The sequence below is a fragment of the Corapipo altera genome, unplaced genomic scaffold (assembly GCF_003945725.1).
Source record: "Corapipo altera isolate COAL_440 unplaced genomic scaffold, ASM394572v1 1, whole genome shotgun sequence".
Taxonomy (NCBI): Eukaryota; Metazoa; Chordata; class Aves; order Passeriformes; family Pipridae; genus Corapipo; species Corapipo altera.
In genome coordinates, this window is record NW_020884873.1 from 7,655,742 (window position 1) to 7,683,457 (window position 27,716).

The 27,716-nt window shown below is 41.2% G+C and overlaps 1 protein-coding gene across 1 annotated transcript; it reads left to right on the forward strand.

The window, feature by feature from the left end:
• RESF1 (retroelement silencing factor 1) lies at positions 1–27,716 on the forward strand. The gene is made up of 6 exons (XM_027659278.1): positions 1–100; positions 3,037–3,119; positions 17,827–17,911; positions 20,023–25,417; positions 26,161–26,235; positions 27,452–27,716. Exons 4-6 carry the CDS (start codon positions 20,062–20,064, stop codon positions 27,598–27,600), a joined length of 5,580 nt encoding a protein of 1,859 aa, XP_027515079.1. The 5' UTR covers positions 1–100; positions 3,037–3,119; positions 17,827–17,911; positions 20,023–20,061; the 3' UTR covers positions 27,601–27,716.

Sequence of the window (27,716 nt, forward strand, 5' to 3'; positions counted from 1 at the left end):
AGCTCCCGCCCCTCCGCCCGACCCCGGCGCCGGGGTCTCCTTCCGCCTGCACCGGGGCCGACGGCCGCTGGCTGCGGGCGACTCGCCGGCTGCGGGCTCGGTGAGGACGTGCGCGGCGGCGTGTAGGGAGGGGAAGGGGGACGGGGAAAGGAGCGCGGAGAGGGGCAGCGAGGGCCGTGCCGCGCCCCGCTCCGCTCCGCCCGCGGGGCCGGGGATGCGGCGGCTGCGAGGAGCCGCTGCCCGGGAGCTGCCGGCCCTGCGGAGGGCTCGGGGCGGCCACGGGGGCCGGTGCCGCGGCCGGGCCGGGGAGGAGCCCTGGGGAGCGGGGGAGGCCGCGCGGAGCCGCCCCCGGCCCCGGCGGGGGCGGGCGCAGGGGTCGGGGGGGTCCGGGGGGAGCGGCGGCCGGCGGGGTCCGGCTGGCAGCTTGCTGCTTGTCTCGTAGCGGGACCCGCTGGTATCGCAGAACCGATTAACCTCAATATAATAGGCGTCCTGCGGGTGCCTGAGCAAGGACAATGCGATCCGCGGGCTCCAGAAACATCCCCCATCGCCGATCGCCTTAAGGACGCAGAAGTTTATTTACTGTATCTCTGCATAGGGTATGGCAGTCCAGGGAGATATTATTGAGAAGTAATATTAAAAAAAAAAAAAAATGGAAAAAAACCCCAAACCGACAAAAAAAAAAGAGATAGCTTTCAGGATTGTGGACTCGCAGTGTGGGGAAGACAAGTCCCTTGTGTTTAAGCTCTGCGATGCAAGTCCGATGTCACTGATTTTTTTGCTTCAGCCTTTCCAGTAGGCATCACAAGGTGTGCGGTAAGGAGCTGGTGCTCCGCCTTGTGTAAGAGGGACACCTGCAGTCCTGTATTGTGGTTGAAAGGGTAAAATGAAATGTTAAATGCAAAAAAAAAAAAATGGTTTTAAAGAGGTATAGGTTTGGTGTTTCTGCCTTCTGGGCTGTCTGAGTACTGTAGTTGAAAGAATTGTCTTGCTTATTCCGTCTGCCGAGGCAGGTAGAAATGTGAGAAAAAAATGCAACTACCCCCTCAACGCTTAGCAACTTTCTTTATGTGCTTCAGGAGATATGCTTCATATGCTCTTGGCATCAATGAAAAACAGAGGCATCAGGTAGAACGTGAGTAGGTTTTCCCCTGGAGCACTGGATGTGTTTCAGAAGCCCATAGGAATGCTGGTGGTTGTTTTCCTAGAAGTTGTTAGGAGGTTGACTCAACTCTTTCTAGGAGCTCTGTGGTAACGTTGGCCATTTCCCCACTCCTAACTAGCCTCCTGGGAAGACTTAAAAATATTAGAAAACAAACCCAGCTCATGTGAGTCCTGGTAAATATTTTCTTCCTCTGGCATCTGAGAATGATGGGAGTAACTTGCTACTAACATCAGAACTCCTGGCTGTGCTCTTATCACCCAATTCCCATGAACTAACTAGCCAGCTTCCCAAAACATTTAGACAGACATTCCTGACAGAGAAAACAGACTCGGGTTAGCGATCACTTTTATAATAGTGTCCTGTACTCTCTCGATGGTTGTGTCAGTTTAAAAGTCTCAAGGCACAGTCTTGGCAAACTCACTGAGCTAGTTCTGAAGATGTTTACCTGGGACCATTAGTTCACTGTCATCTCACTGCAGTGAGTTGGGAGGCACTTCAGTGTTAAAAGAATCAAGCCCTCCTTGTAGTTCAACCTTAAACAGTATTTTTTTTTTTCAGGAAGTAGTGTATTGTCTGATATTTGGCAGAAGAAAACATTACAGCATGATTCATACCAAGTCTGTTATGGGGTGTTTCAGTTTCCTTCTAAACAGAAGCTAAAATTGTTTCTCCAGTTCACTGGTCTGCCAGCTTTTTAGAAGCACTTTTATTTTGTCATTTCAGTTCTGTTCTCTACTTACAGCACAGATGCTTTTTTGCTCCTCCCCCATGACCTTCAAGAAAAATAGTTGTAAATCAGTGAAATACTCTGATTTGCAGGAGGCTGCCTTTCAAACACTTTTTAAAAGCCAACAAATTATCAACTTAGATGTTTTCTGCAGGCAACGGTAGTAGTTGGTAGTACAGTATTTTTATATTTTATATTTTTATATGTTTCTAAAAATTACACTAAACGGTGTTTCCCAGCTAATTTGTTTGCCTTTTTTTTCTTTTTTTTTTTTTTCCTGTGCGTGTTTGGCAAAAAACAATCAAAAGGGGCCTTTTGTTTTGGCTTAGTCCCTTTTGATAGAGTAGAGGTGCAACATGCATGTGGCCAGGTGAGAGTGGTGTGCTCCTCAGGCAGTTCCTTTGCCCATAATGGACCACTTGAGCTGCTTACTATTACCTTTTGAGCCACCAACTGGCTCTATTGGCTTCTGGCAAGCAGGGGAAGTGTTTTCAAGTGTTTTCTTAAATTCTGCGTGTGCTGAGCTTGCTCAGTTTCATTTTCTGCAGCCATGAGCAGTGGGTTGGGAGATGTGAGAGTTCCTCAGAGAGTTTGTGGTCTTTCTTGGTCCTAATCGACGCAATAATTAACCTATTAGTTTGATGCTGAGCCTCTCCTCTTTGTTGAAGACAATAATCATCAGAGAGCAATACTCCCTTCCCCCTAATTTGAAAGGGGTCACTGAAGACAGCAAAGAAAAAGTAAAGGAGGGAGCAGGAGGCCAAGAAGGTGCAATTCAACTATCTTAATACCTAGAGCAGCTCATGGTTTGCTAACTGTGAGGGCTTGTGAAAAACCTGAGCCTGCTGGTGACTCTTAAGAAGAGGAGAGAAAGAAGAAAAGACGAGGAAAAATGGTGAAAATGCCTATTGTGGTTTTAGGATGAGGTGACTGCTAATATTTGCCTTCATGAACTGATTCTGGGCACTAATAAAAGGAAACTGTTGCTTCACAGCAAACTGGGCTTCAAAATCTGCCAGGAGATCTTCTGATGTGTTAATAGTAATCAGGGACATGGAAGACTCTCCAATGGTATTGTTGGTACAGGTCATTGCTCCTTTGGAAAAAGTAGCACTTGCAGCTTATTGATTATTGCCCCTTCTAGGAGAAAAGATCAGTGAGGACCTCCTGTTCTTCGAGTGAGTGCTCCACATCTGTCTGAAGAAACACACTAACAAGATTGCTGAAGTAAGTTTTTTTTTTTTTTTTTAAGTGAAATTGTTTTATTGTCTAATCTGAAGCACCACAAGCAGTAGCATTGGTTGGTGCAACTGAAGATGTAGAAATGAGGAAGAATGTAGGGTTGGGGAAAATGTAAGCTTCTCAACCTGTCTTTATTACTGAAACTCTTTCTAGGCTGTACTTAAAACTGTTACAACCACAGTTTTTCACAGAACTTTATTACTTTCCCTTTGCTGACAGGGAATGGATTTTTATTTTTTCACACGTTTGATTGCTAGATGTTACTAGGGTGTTTCTGACTATCATTTGTGTTTCTGTTTTAATTCTCAACAGTTTTGCATCTGCAATGGGCAGTGGAAATGTAAAGCGAAAAAGCTGTAGGATTTTATACTTAAAGGAATTGCAAGGAAGCTCATTTAATGGAAGAATTGATAATGTAACTTACATATACAGGATACTTCATCACTCACCAGAGAAGCTATACTTCTTATAAACACTTCTGTGATCTTGAAGCTAGTAATATACCTTCATCCTGGGTATAAATGATCTCCATAAAATGCAAATATGCCAAAGAGCTCTTCTTGTATGTGAGAAATCTCCATGGCTGAAATTCAGTGCAGTTCAGCCAGTATTCTGTATGTCGATTGTAAACCTTTCTCCAGTTAAAGTCATTTGGTGTTGAATAATAAGGGAGCAGTACTTTTAAAAGGGGATGTCTACAACTACTGGAGGTGTAAGACAGGTCTTTAAATTTGCCTTAGAACTTGAAAATTCTTCAGAGGTTGAAGCATGTTTCATGGTTTCTCCAAATTTCACTGTTGTTTCTGTGAAGTGTTGATGGTAAGTAAAAAATTTGCAGGTGTAGCAGAGGGGTGTAGGCATTTTCTAAAAAAGAGTCATTCCATCCAAGAAGAAGCAACTTTTGACTCTGGTTCATTGTTAGCTGACCTCTTCCATCATAATGGTACTCAAAACTAGAAAAGCACGAGTTATAGATGTATACAGGTATGTATTTCAATTACATACACGAGCTATACTGTAGAGGCAAGGATACTCCTGTATAAAGGAGTCTGATGGTAATATTAGAAGAACTTTCATGTGTAGATTTCTGAACAGAATATTTGGTCAATTTGTGTGATGAATCCTGTCTCTGTTATTAATGCCTTTTCCCTGGAAATATTTTGCTTTTCTGTTAAAAATTACTTTCTCAAGCTTACAGCTGTTTGTCAAAAGTGAACAGAAGTTTTTCCCTGAGAAGTGCAAGCAATAAATGCTTGGTTGATACCATCAAGCATTCAAATACAATCTTGGAGATTTCATTTTGTTTTGAGCAGTGACATCTCATTTGCTTGTGTTGGTATGTTGCTCGGTATCATGGGGAACTAGAATTTTAAAATTCCTTTTGAAGCATGGCTCTTCCAAATGGCCTGGAGTCCATAGTGCTTGCAGAAAATTCACTTTTGTCTTTCAGAATAATCTCTTTGAGATCAGTTTAGATGCTGTTTATGACAAATTCAGATTTTTCTGTATCTAGTGGTTCTGGTTGTTGGTATGTGGCGTGGTGTTTATCTGGATTATGTCATTCATGGTGAGAAGAATGACCTCTTTCCTCTTGCCCTGTTGACCGCAGTTTCCGTGACACTTGTGGCATTGTTGCTGGCTGCAATTCTACAGCTGTAAGACTGTGGATCAGTTGCCAAATGCCATGAAGGGCCCTTTCTTTGTTTTTTGATTTTTGTGCCGTCTCTGAATAAGTTTTAAAATTGAATTACATAATTTTAATTTCTCAACTGCAGAACTTCCAAGCTCCCTCCAAGTTTTAAGGCACATTCAGAGACTGAAGCGTTTCCTCATTTCTCTACACTTCACTGTTGTTGCTGTGAAGTGTGATAAGTAGAAATCTGTAGCAGTAGTCTTGCCTCAAACATCTTTATTGAAACATAATTTCAAGTAGGGGTGAAACAGCTTGAACATCACACCCTACTTGCAAAAATTGCCAGTGATGAAGGTCATACTGCTTTTGGTGTTGAAGAATGCCGAGACCAGCCTGACTGAATCACCACAAAATGAAACAATATGAGGATGTGAAGAAACCAGTTTCCTGACAGGTGTTTCCTCATAGAGGAACCACTGAGTGGCAGTACTAATAACTTATTTTAAATTAACTATTCTGCTGAGCTAGCATGGCCAACCTAACAACATAATACTGATGGTCAATCACTTTATCCTATAAAAGCCCAAGCCCTCTTTTTTACGGCAAGGATTTCTAGCACACCCCTTCTAGGTGTGTGTGTAGAGATTCTTTATTTAAGTGGGGATGCTTCTTAAGGTTATCCTTAGGGCTGACTGAAAGAGATTTGCCCACGGTCATAAGTATGGGTGAGCAACACAGTCTCTCTTTTATAATTATTAAGCTAGCTTTGAAAATAATGATTTAATAAATCGTGCACTTTAGTAGCAGTAATAGCTTTCTATACTGAGGAAGGTCATGGAGCAGACCATCTTGAGTGACATCACATGGCACATACAGGACAACTCGGGGATCAGGACCAGCCAGCAGAAAGGCAGATCCTGCTTGACCAACTTGATCTCCTTCTATTGATGCTGAAAAACCTCGGAATAAGAGAACTGCTCAGAGACTTTGCATCTTTAAGCAGCAAGATATTTGTCTATTGCAATGTCGGGAGAGAGGCAGGTCGCCCTGCACAAACTCGCTGGACCCAAGAGCACAAAACAAGCCATTTTATACATTTTAGGTACACAGTTACACCTTCTAAGATACATATTAATAAGTAGGCTGGTCTCTGGACGGAGATTTTCCAGAATTTTCTTTGGTGCATGCGCAGTTTTTTGCTACAGTGATCAACAGCGAGCCTTCATCCCCCTGGTGGTCATCATGATCATCTTCCTCAGGGTTGAACTTTTCAACTTTCTTTGTTAAGTGACCTAGATTCTTCAAACTAGCAAAATCCTGGCTCCGGGCCTCCTATATCTAATTCAGACGTCTAGTTCACCTAATTTATTACCTTGTGGTCCACTCTTCAGCATTCTTTCTATGATAAGATTTTGGTCCAGTAAACAGAGCAGAACAAGAACTTAACCAGTGCTCCTATAATGTTCTTCTAGCAAGGCAGAACAAACATTAGGCAATTACCCTCTCCTGGCTCAGCAGGGCAAAGAATACCAACTAGGCCATCGTTAACTCCTTTTGTGCCTTTCTGCCATCAATATGACAGTGTGACTCACTAAGCAGATAAGGGAGAGGCTGTGGATGTTGTCTACCTGGACTTCAGTAAAATCACTGACACCTTTTCCCACAGCATCTCCTAGAGAAACTGGCTACTCATGGCTTGTTCAGGTGCAGTCTTTGCTGGGTATAAAACTGGCTGATGGCTGGGCCAAGAGAGTGAGAGGGAACGGAGTTACACCCAGCTGGTGGGTGGTCACCTGGTGTTCTCCAGGGCTCTGTGTTGGGGCCAGTCCTGTTTAATATCTTTATTGACAATTTGCATGAGGGAATCAAATGCATCTTCAGTAAGTTTGCAGGTGACACCAAGCTGGGTGAGAGTTTTTGTCCGCTTGAGGGTAGAAGGGATCTATAGAGGGATCTGGATGGGTTAGATCAATGAGTGCAGCAAGGTGAAGAGCTGGATGTGGCCCTTCAGTCAAAACAACCCCATGCAATGTAGTGGGCTTGGAAGTGAGTGACTGGAAAGCTGCCTGGTGGAAAAGGACCTGGGTGTGCTGGTTGACAACCAGCTGTACGTGAGCCAGCAGTGTGCCCAGGTGGCCAAGATGGCCAATGGCATCCTGGCCTGTATCAGGAATATTGTGGCCAGCAGGACCAGGGCAGTGATCATCTCCCTGTATTCGGCACTGCTGAGGCCACGCTTCAAATACTCTGTTTTGGTTTGGGTCCCTCACTACAGAAAAGACAATGAGGTGCTGCAGCCACTCCAGAGAAGAGCACAACAAAGTTGGTGAAGGGTCTGGAGCACAAATCTGATGAGGAGTGATTGACGGAGCTGGGGTTCAGCTTGGAGTAAAGGAAGTTCAGGAGGGACCTTATCACTCTCTACAACTACTTGAAAGAGATGCAGCCAGGGTTGTCCAGTCTCTTTTCCCAAGGTAACAAGTGATAGGACAGGGGAAAATGGCTAGTTAAATTGAATATCATGAAAACTTTTTTCACTAAAGGTGTTGTCAAGCACTGGAACAGGCTGCCCAGGGAAGGGTTGAGTCATGAACCCTGGAGGTGTTTAAAGAGGTGTAGATGTGTTGCTTAGGGACATGGCACTTGGCAGTGCTGGGTTAATGGATGAACTCCATCTTAGAAGTCTCTCCCAACCTAAATTATTCTATGATTCTATGTTGTACAGTAGATAATTAAGATAATTCTCATTCAAGTCCTTTGGTCTAATCACTATCATCAATTGACATAAATATTTTAAGTTTAAATAAACATAAATACTATAAATATATTTTGTTTGCCATCCTTTATCCTACGGGGCAAGGTTCTATAAAAGATCAATTACACCTGGTATAATCCTTTAGACATTAACTGTTGTCCAAACCTGAGACTAAAGTTGGATCCAGCAGCACCTAGACTCCTCTTGAAACAAGGACTCGAGGCTTTGGGCCTACAGTACTTAACTACACTTGGCATAAGTATGACTCTGCAAAATGTAACCACTGGTTTAGTTTGTAACATCTTGCCAATGGGGACCTGCCCTATTGACAGGGTAAGATATGAGCTCGAGAGAAGAGCTTGGCATGTAGCAAGCAGTAATCATAGAAGAATGGTCATGTATTGACCTTAAAAGATATGTGTGATTATATCAAGTATATAATGGAAAGTATAGGAATAGGTAACCAGATGTGTAGCTGGATAAGGAAACGACAAACTGTATTCTGCACTGACTCTGTATGAATGTACTTTTTAAGATAAAACTAAGTTGTTTGTTCAAGGGTGTAAAAACCCCATGAAAATTGTCACTCGCCGGACATGTACATGGAGGTGCGAACCCCTACGTGCTCCTGGAGCAATAAAGGTGTGCTTTACTCTACAGTGTGTACTGTGTAGATGATTCCTTTGAATGACTCTCTGAGAAGGTGTTCAGATTCCTTTGAATCGCTCTCTGAGGAGGAGTCTAGAAAGCAAGGGCGTCCTTTCTGCTCCTTGTGACTCACTGGGATGGTGTACGTGACAAACTTTGTCCAAAACTTTAATTCTATCAGCGGCAGTGAGGAAGCAGCAGAAAAAATAGCAGACCAAGAGTTAAAACAATGACCTGTGTTGGCAGTGATGGAACACCAACAGGACACTGTTTCCAGTCATAAAATTGGGGAGTGTGTTGAGTGTAGGGATACCTGTTATTAGAGCATCTTGTGGTACCAGCAACTGGAATGAGAGGATGTCTGTGTCAGTAGTTGGAAGGACTGTAGCTCTAGGGAGCATCTCCACAGGTCCCACAGCTTTTTCTGGGTCCAGGCAGGGTTATTGGATGGGCAGAGGCTCCATACTGGTGTTTAGGGAGATCTGTGAGCATGGAGTGTTTATGAAGCATATGTGTGAGTTGTGGGTCTATTTGCTAGTGAGCATCAAGCTGGACAAGCCAGCAAGCAGGAGATCCTTCAAAGTGGATAAGAGTACCTCAGATCCGTGTAGGAGTATTGGATGAGCAGAGTGGCTGTACTGGTACTTGAGTAATTGGTCAGCATGTGTGTGCTTGTGACTCTAGAGACTGGGGATATGTGGGTTTTAGAGAGACATTCAATCCTAACCAGCCAAAGAGGAGGAAAAGGGATTTGTCTGTCTATATCTCTGTTTTATGTGAATCATGTATGTGAGTGCTGTTGAAGGCAGCACCTTATTTGTGGCTGTCTGTCAGTGTCTTTTGGGTGTCTCTGGGCTGCATGCTCAGCCTTGCTGCTTACTGAGCCTTCAAACAGGAAAGCAGCAGCAGCAGCTGTGTCCATGAGTCTGCGATGAAGACAGTGGATCTCCAGGCTGGGCAGGAGGAACCACCGGGTCACAGAGCTGCTGGAGGTGTTCGCTTTAACAAGCACTGAAACTATGCTAATGAAAATTTGATGAGGAAGATTTGGTTGGGTTTTGTTTTAAGGGCTGTTTCTTGAACTGAAAAGTCTCTGTCCTGTTTCTTCATCTTTTTGGAAAAGGTCCTGTTTGTTCTGATTACTCTTCTCGCTGTGCTAGGTTTGGTCTTTGAGGACTTTGAGGATGAAATGTGTTCAGTTAAAAACAAACAAACAAAAAACCCTGTTAACTAACTGAAAAATACTGTTGGATATACTGAATAAAATCACATTAAAAGTCCTAGTGTTTGGAGGAGACAATGTTAAAAACAGAAAGGAAGGCTGTGAAGGAGAGTCTGATACAGCATAAAGGTTATAGGAGTAAAACAGGCCCTTCCCATAAACGTATTTGTAGCAGCAGATGGCATTAGGGCAGCAAAGTCATGGAATCATAGAATATGCTGAGTTGAAAGGGACCTATCAGGATAATTGAGTCCACTTCTTAGCCATGACCAGGACACTCCAAGAAGGCTTGGTGCTTTGACCAATTCCTCAGGAAACCTGTTGCAGTGCTCAGCCACTCTCTGAGTGAAAAATCTTTTCCTGATATCCAACCTAAACTTCCCCAATCTCAGCCTCATGCTGTTGCTTACCGAGTCCTGTCACTGGTCACTGTGAGAGTCTGAAATGTTAATTGTTAATGACTCAGACAATTGGCCATTTGCAAAAGCAGCAGGATGCTTTGCTGAGGCCAGGTTTGCACCCCCCAGTTGAAGGGGAGGAGAGATTTTGAATGTGATCTGCATAAGAACAGCCTAGGTGCAGAGCTGGTGAGCACCCATCACCAGAGGATGACCGTGACAAACCAACCTTTGTTTAGGTTTTGAGCCCAATAATGGAGGAGGCTGATAAGAAGCAGATCCTGCTAGGTGGGTTAATGGTTTTTATCATGCCAGTATCTTCCCTAACACAACTGCCTCAGTTGTAAAACTCTCCTTCCCCCCATCTCCCAAGGGTATTTCACAGTCACATGCTCATAGGACATTCACACGTAGGCCTAAGGGTGTTCATCCCATCTGACGAGTGTTATGATCCAATTATTGAAACCATTAGAGAGATGTCTCTGCCCAAATTAAGGTGCAAACGACACCATATGCTGAAGTCAATAGCACAGATTTTTATTTGACAGTAAATGTGAGCTGGAGAGAGAGAGGAAGAAATAGGGAAAAGAGAGAGACAGGTGGAGACGAAGAGAGTGAGAGAGAGAGATTGAGTAGAAAAATATCATGACTCCGTGGATTCCGATGGCGTCCCACTGGTTTTCTTGTTTTGGTCTTCTTGATGGTGATGGTCCCAGTCTTGTCAACGTGAAAGTTGGAGTCTGGGTCCTATAAGGGAAGCCCATGAAAACAGCTTCTAGTCATCTGGGACCTCTCTGGATACCCCAGACTGCTCAAAAATCATTGAGAGAGCCTTTGCAATGACATCAGGTTGCTCTTTGAGGATTCTGGGATGAATCCCATAAGGATTCATCAGAAGTCAATAGGCCAAAGTGGGAAATAGGCTGTTGGAAATGGTAGAATGGGAATCTGCAAAGAGAAGTGACTATTTATATGCTTAAGGGTAATGTAACTATTCTGTGATTGATTGTAAATCTGAGATTTAGGTAATTTGCAACAAATTATCTCCTACTTAATGGCTAAGAATTCTTGTGGCAAGAAACCCCTGTGTGCTGGTGCTGCTGTGACATCTAAAATACATTTATGAACAAAGGAAAACAAGAATTCTTGGTCTGTACGTACTCTTTCCTTTAGGCATGTTTAGTTGATTCAGGCCATCTTTCTATGACACCATAAGTCAAGCATACTGAATTAATTTTAAATGCTTCAGGTTAAATGAGACTAGCTGCTACAAGTCCAAAAGCAGAAATGGGTGAGCCAAGTTTTGCTGGCCTGCTGCTGAATTATTGTCTATTCAATTCTTGGAATCTTCTGTTTGCTGAAGTCCATGTTCCAGAGAGGTAAGGAACAACTTGTTAGTCAGAGTGTACTGAGAAATGTCAGACTCTCCCAGGAGAATTCTCTTCATGCATGAACCCCATTTGATATCAGGGATGCAAACTTCAATATTATCTTCTTAATCTTCTTAATTTTGGTGCCAGGCGTTTTTTCAATCTGTGGGATGGATCACAGATCTGTCTTGGTGTAAATCCAGAGATAAGACAGAGGAGATTTGTTTAGTAGTAGCATCTCCAATCTAGGTCAACACATAAGCAACAGCTAAGCTTGTGTTTGCATTACATGTAAAGTTTACCAAGAGCTGCCAGGCATGCAGGTGTCATTTGGCGTCAGTGGCATTATTCTGGGCAACTTCTAAGAGTTTTAGCAGGTGGGATTCTCTGTCACCTTCTCTTAAGATTCCAGATACTGCAGCTCATGCCCTTGTCTGCTTGAAGGCAACTCAGAGCTGAGGAAATGTTCCCTTGCGTTATCCCAAAAGATAACGTGCAATCACTGTGTTTTGGACATTGCCATAAAAGCATAGTGGTTTTGGTCAACCACTGTCCTAGTCCCAACTTAAGTAATGATACCTGTAAGGGAAAGTGAAGATTTTGCAGTGGGGTAGTCACTGTAAATTAAAGGCTTGGGCTAAAGTTTTCTATACTTTCATCTGGGACTCTTGGACTGCAGTTGACTTAATTTATAGGTGTCAGTGTTTGCCACCACTCTGATCACAGCAGTGACATCTACTTTGGCGTTCGGTATGGCCTTGGCCATGGGACAAGAAGAATAGGAATGAATCTGGCTGACAGCCAAACTACATGAATGGGCATAGCCTGTGTTTCTTCACAAAGAATTCAGCCGCAAATTTTCCCAGTAAGGATGTGAAGGACTGTGCTTCCAGTGGTACACCCTGCAAAAACAGCCCAGGAGTTGATGCCAATTTTGTGCCCCAAAAGGCACAATGGAACTGCTCAGAGACAATTTTTAGTCTTTAAGCAGTGAGGTATTTATTTCAGGTGTAATGGTTGATTAAAGCTGAATTAAAAATTTGCTTATCAAATTAAGTTTACTATTAAATAAAGTTTGTAATAAGTGCTATAATAACTAACAAAGGTGAGGGTAAATGACTTACTAATCATATTAGGCTTTGTCTAATAAAGTTTAAGATGACATTTTACCAGAGTTGCTAGGTAGTAGGCTGCAGAAATGTCAAACCGCAAACTTATATTCTGCTAGACTGGCTATAGGTAATGTCAAACCACAAAAGCTATGTTACTATAGTGATAAGTTGAATAAGTTATCCCGTTATTTTTAAAGTGTCTGTTTTAAGTATACTTATAGGGAAAGAAGTAATAAAAAGGTCAACCACAAGAACTGTGAAAGGAGACTACTGTCTCCGTTAAGGAAATTCCAACATGGCTGACCTTAAAGACTATAATCTAATGGAATCAGTGGTTATCCTCCCTCAGCAACAGGACAAAGCCCACAAAATGGAAACCAATGCTGAAAAGGCCCACGAAATGGAAACCAATGTGGGTAGAACCCGCAAAGCAGAAACCAAGCAGGACAAAGCCCGCGAAACGGGGACCAATGACAAGATGACGTGAGACTGAGGGGGAGGTGGTTGCGAAGGGTATAAAAGATGGAGTTTTAGCTGTTGTTCTTTGTAGACCTCTGGTGAAGCCAGGAGACTTCCCCGGTCGCCCAGCACGCTGATTTGCTTATTTGCCTTTAATAAATTCTTTAATATTTTCAAATTAAAATTCTCGAGTCTATTTGGCTATTACACAGGCAATGTTGGGGAACTCCCAGCTCTCGCTGGACAAAGAGTTCCAAAGCAATCAGTGAAAAGTCAGACTATCTATACAATTTTTTGAGAGAGACTACATCATCTTTAGATGCATATTCATATTATTGCAACGTCTAGTTATAATATTCATAGCAGGCAGAGTCAGGGGCGGGGTCATCATTTTAGGGAGAATCTTGGTGGTACTTCCTGTTACTTCAGCCTTAGGGGTCGTCATTTTGCTCCTGTCCCTCAGGTAAACTTTTGAACTTTCTTTAATTCTGCTGACTCCAACATGTATTTGGCAGGAGTTTCTGATATTTGGCAGGAATTTCTGATATTTGGCAGGAGTTTCTGGACCCTGGTCCTTCTCTTTCCCCTTATCTCTCTCTGTGTTCCTTCCATATGTCTTTTATATGTATGTTAGCATTTTTAGTGCTCTTCGTTTTCCTGTGCTCTTACTTTATGTTTTCTCGTGTCACTGTGTCTGCATTCTTTGGTAAAATATTATCTTCCATTAGTCCTTGAATCTTGGTTCTTTGTTTCTTCGCTCAGAGCATGCATTCAGAGTTAACTCTTCAGGCCTTGTTCTATTTCAATACTTTTAGGAGAAAGATTGGATGTGTTGGTTCTCGTATTCCAATTCCAGGTGGAATGTGTGCACAGCAAGGAATAGAGAGGGTGGCCATCTGACTAAAACCCAGGACTTATGACAATTAAAGAGCCTAGGAGACTTGATATTTGCATTTGGAGGAGGAAGTAGGTTGGGTAAAGGAAACAGACTCCCAGACACTTTAAGAAATACCTTTGGTACTGACATGCAAGAAGACTCCTTTAAAAATAACCAAAACGCCTTACTTTCTGGTCAGGACCCTGGCATTCACCAGGAAGAATATAAAGTTCCTGATGTTCTTTGGGGGCTGAAATTTGGGATCATATCTTGTGCAAGATACCCATCTGTATCTGCTAGGAAAGTCATCAATATACTGTGGTGAGAGACATCAGGAGTGGGAGAAATTTCAGCTAATATTGCTCATGTTATCTTAGTATTGTTATAGGTAAATGAACCAAATCAAAATTTAGCAGCAAAATTTATTGTAAGATTTATATAAAGTGCAGATAAGCAAATCAGCGCGCTGGGTGGCCTGGAGAGACCCCTGCTCTCCACCGGCCCACAAGCGCAATACAAATAAACAGTTACTTTTATACTCTTTTCAACCCCCTCCCATAGTCACTTGTTAGCTTTTGATTGGGCTTGAGTTTGCAGGCTTTGTTCTGGTTGGTTCTGTTGCAGGCCCATTTTGATTGCCAGGGACTTTACATCAGTATCTTTAATTAACTCAATGTCCTTGGAGTTGGGTATGAATTATGGTGTCCAGATGTTCTCCTTGGCTCTTCTTTATCATTTTCATCCTTGACCCTCTGATCCTCGTTCTCCTCTTCTTTTCTAGTAAGTACACTTAAACAATATTTATAGAAAAGCAGGATATGGTATACGTGCTCAGTAAAACAAGATACTTTATCTTTGCCAACTAGGTAGGGAACTGCCAGTTGCAGGACAGTCAACTTATAATAGTAACACAGCAATTAACTATTCCGCATCTTACAACTCCCTAGTCCCAACCAAGCATTAGCTGTAATATATAGAAAATACAATATATATTTTGACGAGTAAATTTTACCATTGCTTACTTATTACAGTATCAATGGTAGGACTGTAGCCACAGCCTTGAGGTAAATGGGTAGAGGTATAAGGAATGCCATTCCAAGTACAATCAAAGTGATCTTGGTAGTCCTAGTTGCTGGGACACTGGAAGAATGTCTTCAATGTCCAAACCATCTATGCATAGTTAAGAGGAAAGGTAATTGGTATTGATTACTTTGGCAGCTCTTGAGACTGCAGTATGAGGTGGAGAGGAGGCAGAATTTATGCCTTGATAGCTGTCATGAGCAGAGTGGAAGCTTTTGACAAGGTTTATCATGTTGCTCCTCCTATTGAGTCACAGGGTGCAGAAAATGCCCCCTTCATTTCTAAATTCCTTCTCAGAGAGGAGTCTGGGTGTGGCTGGATCTAGTTCCAGCCCCAGACTTAGTCAAAGGTTTATGTCTAAAAAATTATACAGTGTAATTGTAACTTTATACAACTTCATCCCACAGGCTCAGGGAAGGCAAACCAATATGGAAAAATTGTTCTTTTTTTTTTTTTTATGGTGATGTAAAGAACTGATAAAAGGTAAAAAGTTTTTTGTCATTGTCTCAGGCATGAAACCAAAAAGCCTTTACTGAAAAACTGCAAAAGCTGAGCTGCCTTAATTAAAGATTGCAAAAAGGCGAGCTAATTTAAAGACTGCAAGAAACAAGCTAAAGGAGGCAAGTTGCTTTAGTTGAAAACCTGCTGGAGGCAGGTTGCTGTAATCAAAAAGTAGTTTTAATTGAAACAGCTAAAAATTAGGCATTTTTATCAAGCAATCCATTCCGTTAATAAAAAATTGTTACAAAAAAGTTGCCTTAAATAAAAAGTGTCCAATGCAGTCAGAGAAATGCTACATGGCAAGGACTCATCCTCCCAAATGAGGTATTTATTGGGGAACCAACCAATGGGCATTCAGAGGCTACCTGCTCTTTAATTAAAATAGTGTTACTCATGTTTCTGTTAAATTTCTCGTACAAGATATGAGAACACTTGAGCAGTGTCTAATGTGACATGGAGGGCTGCTGCTGCGGGAGCTGCTGCCACTTTGCCTTCTGGTTTGCTTGCTGTCGAAGACTACAGGACAAGAAATCACAAAAGAAGACCAGAGAAGATGACTGTGAGGAGACCAAGGACTGACCCTGCAAGCCAGCACAGAGCCCATGGTGGTGGTAGCTCCTTTTCTGTGCTTTTAGAAGTTGCTCTTGGCTTTTTCCTACTTTTCTATTTTCCTTCTTTTCCTCTGCTCTTTTTGTGTTAGAAAATTAGGTTGAATTATTGTTTTGGAATCCAATATTTGGCCTCGTTTGTACCTTAATCTCATTTGTGGGAATGTTTAGAACCTAATTCCTCTCCACATTCATGGACCAAGGCAAACCTTGCCTCTTTACATCTAAACAGATTGAACAGGTGATAATACTGATGATATTGATGATAATACTGGTTAGATTAAAGGACTGACTCAGAATTAGTTACTACACAGTCTAGATAGGTAACTATAATTACAGTGCATTATATATTGAAGCAACAATAATAAAGCTAGCAAAATGATTGAGCAGAGATTGATATTGCTCACTCATACCAATGCCTGTGGGCATAACTCTTTTGCTCAACCTCGAGGAGTAACCTTGGAGGTGTCCCCAAGGGAGGAATCTCCATACACAGTCCTAGAAAGGGGTATGTGAGAAGTGTTGGAAGCATAAAACAGTGAAGAAAATGCAAAGATCAATATGTGATGGGGCCCATGATGATCATGGAAGCCAGATAGAGGTCGGGTTGTGTTGCCATGGAGTCAAGGACGGATGTGAAATAGGGTACAAGCTGTGTGGTCTCATTCTTTGGCTTGATACCAGGAAGTGTTTTATATAACTACTACCACGTAAACCTCCTACCAAGAAATATTCCATACAACAGGATCACTAAGAACAGAAGTTTCAACTACAGTCCCACTGATAGCACTTTGCACAATAATGGTTGATGAGGTATAAAAGGACCCTGATTTTGTACCTGACTGGGAGATGAGAATTCAACACAAAAATGGTAGGGACAGGTCAATGGGTTTGTCTTCCTTGCCCTCCCCAGAAGGAGATCTCACCACCATGGAGAACTAAATCTACAAGCCAGTGTTGAGCCCGTGGTGATGGTAACCCTTTTTCTGTTCTTCTAGTAATTTCTCTTGGCTTTTCCTACTTTTATGTTTTCCTTCTTTCCTTCCTCTCCTCTCCTTTTGTTTTAGAAAATAAAGTTGACTTATTTTGGAATCCAACATCTGGCCTCATTTGTGTCTTAATCTTGCTTTCAGGTATGCTCAAACTTAATCCCTTTCCACAGGATCAAGGGAAACTTCACCTCTCCATACCTAAGCAGATTTCAATAGGTGTATTATTCCTTCTTCCCTGGAGTGAACAGCCATAAATGTTGGACTTGCTGGTCTTTATATAGGTGACCCGAATTCCCCTCAAATCTCTGAGTGGTGTCTTCACAGAGAGATTTAGGGACATTAAATAAGACACAGGCCAGAGACGTGCCTAAAACTATCTGATGGAGAAGTCTAGGGGGGTAAGCATTTTAGTCAGGTAGATTTGTTAAAGAGCTGTGGTGTTACTTCTACATTCAGTGGGGATGTCTTCATTCCTTTTTATGTGCTGTCCATCAAAAATCGACAGTTAATTGTGTAGTCGTGGCTGATGATTTCTGAGGCTTGTGGTTAAGGTGAGAAGATAGCAGCTGAAAGAGTGAAGCAGGCATGTTTGAGCAGTAGTGTTCTTGTTATCTTTCCGAGTCTTGTGCTGATGCTGAACTTCTCAAATGTTCTTCCTAAGACAAGCGCTCTCTGCCAAATATCACTTTTTAAAGTAGCGTGTTTCATTGTATTAAAGCTTTTATAAGCTTAATTAAAGAATTTTTAAGGTTGTGATGAGAATTGCAAACCTTATTTTTGTAATCCAGCTAATAATGATGATTGACAAACAAAGGGGTTAGTCATTTTTATTGTTTTGATAGTGACAATAATTGGATTTTACTCTTGAAGAAGTTGCATGTAGTCAAAGTTCCTTCTCTAGCAAGGATTTTACATTTACTACTGGTTGTCATCCTAGTCTTGTTTGCCTCTGTTAGTCATGAAAATGTGTCTCAAATTTCTTCAACAGTTATCTAATTCAAGGACATAGTTGTTTTATTCTCTGATCATTTTTGCAGGAAATACCCAGTGTAACAGTAACAGTCTGAAATCTTTACGTTGGATGCAGAAGCCTGTTGTCTCATCTAAGATTCTTGCATCACTGTAAGTATTGTCTTAACACTGCTGTTGCTGTTTTTTGCTGATTTCATATGCAACCTTGTTTTCTGCTTTTCTTTTGTTATTGGTGTCCTATTAGAGCAGAGGAGGTAAAAGGTAGATTGAAGAAAGATAGAGCTATCTTTGAATCTTGAAAATAACACCTGGAAAATTGTAACACTGAGTCTTATTTTTTATAGGCTAGATATGAGTGAAACTTCTGATTCCCAAGCTTGAAATCAGAAGAGTGTTAAAATCTAAAAGAGGCCATGAAGGAAAGTCAGGAGCCTTGGGTGATCTGGGAGAAGTGGCATGAAACATTTTGTTGAGAAACTGTCTAATACCCTGCACAAAGTGAGGTGTTTATTATGTCCTAGTTGGATTTGACTATACTGAGGGGAACTTGCTGAGATGCAGGCTGCATTCATGCTTGTAGGTTGTCATTTTGAAGACTGAAATAAAGTTTGGCTTTGAAGCCATTGTCTCTAAGAACTTTACAGAGTAACATGCTCACCCAGTTGGGCTTGTTGGTAATACATGTACATTATGGAATATAACACTTGAAGACATAGAGATACATGACTTTGTGTTTTGCCAAACGAGAATGAGGGTCAGCACAAGACGCACAGACACCAACTCTGAGGAACAAGTGTATAATTTTACTGTAGTGCGAAACAGCAAAGAATTACAAAAGGATAAGGCCAGTAATGCACCTAGTCATTATTACAAAGAGTGCCTATAGTGATTAGGAAGGATACATCACCAGTTACCCTAATACGTTACCACTGTCCAGATCTGCACATCAGCTGGGGAGTCCCGGTCACAGCAAGGGATTGAAGAACCATTCCCGGTAACTGGGAAATCCTACGCAGTGCCTCCACTCGTAGGTGAGGTCTCCATCTTCGCTGTGAGAGGGTCCAGCTTTTATACTGTTGAAAAAACAAGCTTACATAACTACTCGTGTGGAAAAACATCTGTTTTCCTTCTTCTCCTGGATTCCGCCCAAAGCCTGGCCCAGGGCTCAAGGGGAAAACCAAGGGAGTCAGCCTTGACCATCTGCTGCTAAACAAGGCCAGGCATCTACTTCCATGGCCTTGACCAGTCTCTGAATACGGAAAGAGAAATGTCATATTTTGCTAACAGTTTTACATATTTCATTAGTGAACAGATACAAATATTATTTAGTAATGAGCAGATACTAATATATCTTACTAAAAAGCACATGTATTTTGTTAATGGGCAGATACACAGGTGTAGTCTTATCATAGTATGTATTTCACTAACAATTATATGTAGTTTTAGCCAATGAGTAGATACATAGATAAGTATAATGTTAGTTAGAAGGTTCCTCTAGAGGTCAACTTTGGCTCAGGGCCTGTTGTTCAGGCCTCAGTACTTCACTTTGTCACCTCCTGCAATAGTAGAAGTGATGATGTCATCTCCGTGCTTCATGCCTTCTCCCAGCTATGTAAGTTAATGCTACAGCATTAGAATTATGAGAGCTTTCCTTACAGCTCACTAGAGGCAGAGTTATATTCCTCAAAATGAAAATAAAACTAGCGGGCCACATTGTTGTGAGAGGTTTTTACTAAACCCAAGTTCATTTTTTAATTTTTTTTTGTTGTATTTGATGGTATAACTGAAATCAGGTCTTCTCATCTGAAAACTCTGGCCTGTGTTTTATTCTGCTGGTGCTTCTCATGCTCAGCTCTTAAGCATTGCTCATTGTGCCCTGTTGTACAAATATCTTGGGAGTTTTTTCCATTGTTTTTGGATGAGAAGGTAAATATAGCCATCTATTGTTAAATTAAAAAGTTGAATGATAATAGAATTAGCAGGATAATGTGAGGATTTTGTTAGTCATTAGACAGTCAATAGGGTAGTTAGTTGCTGCTCTTTTTGTACCTTAACAGCGTTCTGGGAAATAATTTATGCAACTTGGTCATTGACAGCATTGATGTCCATGGGATGTGCCAGTGGGGTTGCTCTCCTTCCTAGCAATTTAAGTTCAACAGTTCCGTTCATAATGCATTCTGAATCACTTCTTAGTAAGTGAAATAGGTTTTGATCAAAAGATTAAGATTGTAATATTTTTAAGCTTTTTTTTTTTTTTTTAGCATTTTGGGTTTACCTGAAGAAAAAGAAATCAAGAGAAGATGGACTGGAATGGAGGACCAGTCCAGAATGCTAATGCAAATATGAACCTTCAAAGGGAAGGAGTTTATCACACTCAGTTGCTTTCTGATGGACATGCCTTTCCTCAGACAAATGCCAGCTCCTCTACAAATGCATGCACTTACGCTGAAAGTAACCAGTTTTTGTATCTGCCAACTGTCAAGGTTACCTTCCCTCTTGTGAATGGTGAAGGATTCAAAACTTCTGATCAGACCTTACCAGGAGCATCTGTGACTGGTAACAATTTTTTTATGTCAAAATTCTCAGTTAAACAACATCCACAGATGTATGTACCAGCTCAGAAACCTCCCATTCAGCAGTCACCTTCTCAGGCAGAGATGGTTCAGACTTCTTGGCCAGTCTCTAATGCCTACAGTTATTCCTGTAGAAATGTACCTCCCCTGTCTTCTCAAATGAATGCTGGAAATAGTATGAGGAGTGTACATCAGGGACCTCAGTATGCTGCTACAAACACTTACACTGCGCAGCCACAAATACTGCAGCAAAATTCTGTGAGATTTGCAGCATTATATCAAAGTAGCACTCATTCACAGAATAATTCTGTGTCTTTTGGTACATCCGGGCAACAAGTCCATAACCATATATTTCAGTCCAATACTCAGTGCAAAGGTTCATACTCAGTGAATCAAAACACTGAAACAAGTGTACAGCTCCCACAATTTCAGCCAAGTCAGATGGAATCACAAGCTCCTAGAGGATGTTCTGTACCATCTTTGTTGCCTGCCAACTGTGTTTCAAGAGCTGCTGCACAATCTTCAATAGGTGTACCACAGGAAGTACAAAATATACCTAATGGATACACCCTTAGCCAACAGAGGAGCCCACTGGATCAAAAAAATTCTTCTGGTTTTAACAGCATTCAGCAACACTGTCAGAAGCAGCAATGTGGAGAAGTCAGTCAATCAGTTAAGAGTTTCTGTAGTTCAAATGGAAGTGTGACAGCAAATGGTTCTTTTAATGAAATGACTGTGCCGTCCTCTGGCGTTCCCGAAGACCTGTTTGATATTGTGAAAGAAATAGAGGCTCTTTCTGCAAAGCCACCTAGTGATCCTTTTTCAGTTCAAGAAAGCCAGACCAGTAGTTTAATGAATGGACCTGTTAATTCTCAACTTTATTCATCATCAGCAGATGAAAGAAAAATTGTAAAGGACAGACCAGCTTGGGACGCTGAGAGGCTGTACCGTATTAAAAAAAACTGGCCCCTGCTTGAAAGGCTTTTTAGAAGAAAATTTTTAGCAGCTTCAAAGCATGACAGCAGCACTCCCCCTCCTCCCTACGGTTATCAGTGTACTCCTGCTAATTGTCTTCCATGGGTGCCCAAACAAAATGTACCACCTTCTTCAACTCAAACAATGATGACAGAGAGTCAAACACTTAAGATTTCACATGAAGAAAGAAAGGACAAAAATCTAGCCAATACTGATAACAGAAGATTAGAAGGGACTCAAAGTAACCCGCAGGTGGTGCAGGGAAGCCTTCCATCAAGCTTAGCTCCTATTCCCTCTCAGAGCAAACTCCCAGCTCAGTTAAATAATCCTGAGAGCACTCCCACCATGGAACAACAGGATGTTCATGCCTTGGCCTCATCTCAAGAAACTGCGGTTTCCTTGAACAATACTTCATGTTTTAGTCAAGCAGGTAGCTCTGTCAAAATTGCATCAAAGAGTGTGCAAATTAACCCCGAGAACTCATCGTTTCTTCAGTTTGTATTAAGTAGCACAAATGCATTGAAAGAGAAGACAGCTGGTGCTACTGCTGATAAAATACTGACTAATCTCCTGTGTAATGACAAACAAATGGTAGATACATCTGTCTCAGGTGGAAGCTTGCAAAGAGACCCTAGTGACAGGAACGTAGAAAGATTGAAAGGTGAGCAGGCATCTGTGGTTCACACAAACTCTCCTGTATCGGAAATTACTAAATCTGGTGAAGCTAAATTCCAGAAGGAGGTAGCTCAGAAAAAAATGCCTTTTACTGAAAATACGTCCTGTAAACAGATCAATTGTACTTACACTATGGAAGAGCTAACTGCATGTCTGAGCTTGTGGCGGAAGCATTCATCAGAATCTGTAAAAGTGCAAAAAAACCAGTCAAGTGAAAGCCCCACAGCAAATCAGATTTTACCCTCCAGCCAAAACACAAAAAAGAGAGAACAAAATAATGTTCTGGTTAGTATGGATGAAGCAGTGTTGCCTATAACAACTACCTCTGTAGGACAAAAACTTGATACACTGAATTCCAGTTTGATAAAAAATTTTGAACCTCAGGTTGCAGTTGTCTCTCCTTTAGTACTTTCTGAACAGAGAACACAGAGTGAGCAAGCAGACAAAATCCCAACATCTGAAGATAAAACCTATCCAGTGATTGATTTGGAGAGCACATGTAGCTTGCAAGAAGCGGGGGAAAATGGTTTAAATGTGGCAAATACTGACAAAGGAGCAATAGAAAATGCTTGGTCATCACCCAATGATCGTATTCTGGAACAGCAAGTGGACTCACATTTGCAACAGATCAAATTAGGTGATGAAAACGGAAGAGTAAAAACCAGTGTGAATGGAAATGATTCATATAATGAAAACCAAAGGAAGGTTAGTCAATCTGCACAAGATACCAGAGAAAATCTGCAACTTGAATTACAAAACAAGATTTCTTTTCCTGAATCGGGCATGAATTTTTCTAGTCAAATCTCCCAAGAAGGTGTAGGAGATCATAAAGACAAGCAAACTATGTTAGAGACAGGAGATACATCCACAGCTGTGTTGGAAGATCAGATGTTTCATATTTCTAGTGTATGTTCTCTTGTAGAAGGTGATAAATTTTATAATCCACAAATAGCAGGCATCTTCAGGTCAGCGTATGAGACACATACATCAGAAGGAAAAGGATCTGATGCAAGGGAAAAAGAACAACGTCCAGACTTGCATAAAAATGGGCTGAGCAATAACACTCCCCAGAAAGAGAGCTTGCTGCTAAAGATGTTGGGAGAATCATCAAGCTGCATGAGTAAAGCGGATAAGATTTTGCATGGTAGCACAATGAGTCATTTAGAGAAAGAAAGCAGTGGCAATCCTCTTAAGGTAATTTCTACCTCAGAACAAAACGTGTCATCTGAGGCATCTTTCAAGCATCCTGAAAATTGCTTAGAAAATCTTGCTAATATAAACCAGAAGTTAGCTCAACATTCACTAGGTTCTTCTATCAGCATAACTGCTGAAACAAATGCATCCACTGTTCCAGGAGACCACAGTAAACAAAATTCCATACCCACTAAAAATAGCACAGAGGAAGAAATAAACTCGTTTGGAGGAAAACCTTGTAAATACCTAAAAAATCAGCTGGCTGAACTAGTGAAAGAGTTTCCATATGGCCTTGAAAGTGCTGTTATGCTAAGAAAAGAACCAGCACAAAGTCATTCTGTGGCTGAAGGGATGGAGAATCAACCTCAAAGAAAGATTAAAATTTGTGACAAGAATTCTAATTTGAAGGACCCACTAAATCAGATAAAAATTGCAGTGTTAAGCTCTGATCAGGTTCAAGAACTGTTTCCTGAACACAAACAGTGTCCCTCTAGTGACAACAAGAGAGCAGTGAGTCAACAGTCAGAAAAGGCTTCAGCTGAGGGGAACCCTGAAGGCAGTGTTCTGCCTAGTCAGAGTCTGTGTAAGAAGGAAAAAAAACCACAAGAAAATTCCAACTCCAGTGAAAAAAATGAAGATTGTTCATTAACGGCTTGTGTGTCTGTAGGATGTAAAATGCCACATTGTCCCAGTAAATCAGGAACATCTGATTCAGAGAAAAATGATTATCAACTTTCAAAAGCTGAAAATAGTAACTCTGTAGAGAGACAAGAAAACAACAGCAAATCTGATGCCCTAATAAAAAAACACTGTGCAGTGGGAACCCAGACAATTTCTGAAGAAATCCCAACCATTATTAGCAAAAATAAAGAAGATATTTGCATATACTCCTCTGCAATGAACAAAAAACCTAGTCTGAACATCAATAATGAACACATACTGCCTACAATAAAACAGGAAAATACTGGACCACTTAATTGTTCTGAAGACCAAGATGCTGATAAGTATAAATGCAGCAGCCAGAAGGAAGAGCTGCAGAGTGACAAAGGAACCCCACTGCCAAGCAAAGAATTTCATTCTGACAAAAAAGAACATCAGACAGTTTCAGAAGAATTGCTGAAGAACACTGGTCACACACATGCAGACAACATGACAAAGTCATCTGGAAAGAAGGAGAGAGTTTTCAAAACTGAGTTATTTTCAAGAGATAAAACCAAACCAGCTTTGGCTATGAAATCTAAAAAGCACATTCACAAATTTGTGAAATCAGAAACTGTAGAAATTAAGCACTCTGAAGTCAATCAAAGGCAAAATATTAAAACTTGTGAAGAGAATTCAGCTGAAGGACAGAAGTGTAGTAAAGAAAAGGAGATGCTTGGGCAAGATGTACGAATTCATGTCAAAGAGAAAGACAAACTACCAGAAGAAATAAAACATAAAAAGCTGAATAGTTACCGAGCGGATGCTGTAAGGTTCTCAAATTTTGGCGCTGTAGACTTTAAGTCAAAAACCACAAAATACTCTCCACATAAATCTGTGAAAGTTCATCCTTCACAGGAGCAGCCATACAAACGGAAGATGAAGGAAAACCTGATGGGGAAGAGAGAACTTAAGAAAGCAAAGGTGGAAGATGAAAGACTGAAACAATCTGAAGCAAAGAATTTTAAGCAAGTTGCACATAATTGCATGATAAATTCTGACAGAGCTAAAAGATTGAATGGAGAAAATGTCTGGAAACCAAAGAGTTCCTTAGCAGATCACTCTGTGCTTAAACTACAGAGAAAAAGGGCTCTATCTTCTCCCATGTCCAAAAACTACTTTTCTAACAAAGAAAGACGTCTCGATGGTCAAAACAAAGACAAGTGCTCTGAGAAAATGTTTCCTGATAAAAACCTGCTATACATAAACAGAAGAAATAGCAGACTGAAGTTGCATCTTCAAAAGGAACCAAAAAAACACTACCTGAACAGGGTTGCGTTTAAACGTACGGCACAGGAACGCATATACCTGACAAAATTAGAGACATCACCTGTCAGACCCGTCTGGCATCGAAAGACCAAAGTGTCACAAACCAGTGATTCGAAAAAAGATGCGTCTGCCTCAACAGTTGAGAAACCGTGCAAGCAGGAAGTACTTGAATTTAAGCTGTGTCCAGACATACTGTTCAGAAATCCAACCACTGGTGAAGAAAGCTTAGCTGTGAAGAGTTCCCTGGAAAGAGATAAAGTCGTTGTAGCAGGTATGACGCTATCTTGATTACTAATTTGTAAGTAAGAAGTATGTACTCCTTTTTCAGTTCGTGTTGTCTGAAACTACAGACAGTGGAAACATGAGACTCTAGAAGCTGAAGGCTGAGATATCATAGCTAGTTCTCTGACAGACCGTAGCTGTGTGTTAAGCTGAAAAAGAACATGAGACTTTTCCTTCAATTTTCTCTGAGTCTTACAGAATGAAGTTAGAGTACTTTGGAGCATGGCAGTTTCGAGTAGTTTTGCGAGAAGGCTTTCTTGTCTTCTGCCTACATGTAGAAGACAGCTTGGCTTGTTTGTAGAAAGTAGATTCTCTTGGCATAGTTACCAAAGGTGATCTGATCTGTATTCAGTGTTCACCTGAAGTCTGGCTGGGCAGACAGTGGAGGGAGGGATCTTTTATGCCACTGAGGAAGAGAGAGAGCTTAGGTCTGACATATCCTGCACAAAGTCCCCATAACCTTTGCTTTAAGCTGCCCTTTTCCCTCCTCTTCTTTCCTGTCCCAAATCTTTCAGCATCTTACATGGTGCATTGTGAAGCATATTTATGTCAAATTCTATATCTGATCTTTAAATAAAACCAAATCTTAAGTTGCCCTTGCAGTCATTTTCACACCCAAAGGGAATTTCCTTTTGCATGTGCTAGTATATGTATTAAAACTTGATGCTGAATAGCGACCAAAACTTGTGATATAGGAAGGCCCCAATTTTTTTTTTCAAATTTTCTTTTTAGGTGTCAAGAGTAAAAAAGAAGATTGGTTAAAATGTGAACCACTTAAGCAAAAGAAACTGGAAGAGATCTCTACAGGTGAAATGACTTCTGAGTATCCAGTTTGAAATATAAGCTAAATAGTCTTTGCTTGGTATTAAGTGTTCATTTACAGTAGCAAACCCTAATAAAGGATTCCAACTTATTCTTTACTAGTTCTGCTGATTAAATGGATACTGTAGAGTAGACATATGAGTTTCAAAGGTCTGTGGAGCTTTTTACTGCTGTACGAATATACTGTTGGAGATAGTTGAAATTTTCCTGCATACCTGTGTGCTGTTGACTAGAGTGTAGCACTGGTAACAATATTCAAGTACAGTTTTAAATTGTAGGTAAAGACCAAGCTAGCTCTTTCACACTTTAAAATGTAGGAAGTTATGTAGCAAAATCCAGTGTGAGCCTTTAAAAACAGAAAGTGATTTTTTTTTTTTTTAATGTGGCTTTCACAGTACGTTGCTGCTGTCCACGCATACACCTGTGCTCACAAGTTCCAGGACCTGTGTCCCAGTAGTCTGGTCAAGATTACTTGTATGACACATAAAGGAAAAGTGGGGCCACTACTACACCTTCCTCGTTTCATTTGATTGGCAAATTGCTTTTTGGATGGGCTTTTATACTCTTTTATACTCTTTAGGAGTCAACTGTTACAATAGTGGCATCTTTCATCTCAGAATCTTGCTTGTTCCATCCTTTGTTTGCAGACCTCTTGGGTGAGGTTGCTCCCAACTGTCTTTGCTTCTTTGTTATGAGTATCTTTCTAGCTATAGTCTTGTTTTTCTACTCACATCTGAAAGGAAACAAAATGGTGCATTCAGCATGCTGTAGCCATGTTGCCATCCGCTTCTTAACTTGTCAGCAGAGGACTTGCATGCTCATATCTGTGTTGTGGTGTTGATGCAAGCAACATATTCTGCAACATCTGCATCTTTTAATGCTGTTGCCTGTGTCCTTGGCTGTTGGTCTCTGCCATCCTTTTAGCCCTTCCTCTTGCTTCTTCTCTTAGTTTCACAAATGCACGTTTCCCGTCACAGCTTTCTTAATATTCTTCAGAAATCTCGGTTGCGAAGACACCCAAATGGCCATTTTGTGCTTAAAGATGCATTGGAGATTGATTTAAATCTGAGGCGCCTGCTGCTCTAGGAAGGAAGTTTGTGGCATCCTTTTTGACACTGGAGGGCCCTAAGTACCCCATGCAGAAGGAGTAGAGTCCTTTGACACTCAGACTCTTGCTTTAACCTGCTTGTCTGTCTTGCAGCTGAGGACAGTATTCCACTTGATACAGCTATACAGATCCTGGATGGAGATGGAGATGGAGAGACTCTTCACATTCCAAGCAAGGACTCAAAAGAGATGTTTCAGACCTACAGGAAAATGTATCTGGAAAAAAAGATGCAAAAGCCTTGATAGCGCTCCTGTATCAGAGGTCTTAGTATCACTGAGAAAAAAATGCTAGTGCTAAGATGCTTTTTTTCAGTTTACTTCATATTTCTGAATAATTGTAAAAAACCAGTTTTTTTGGT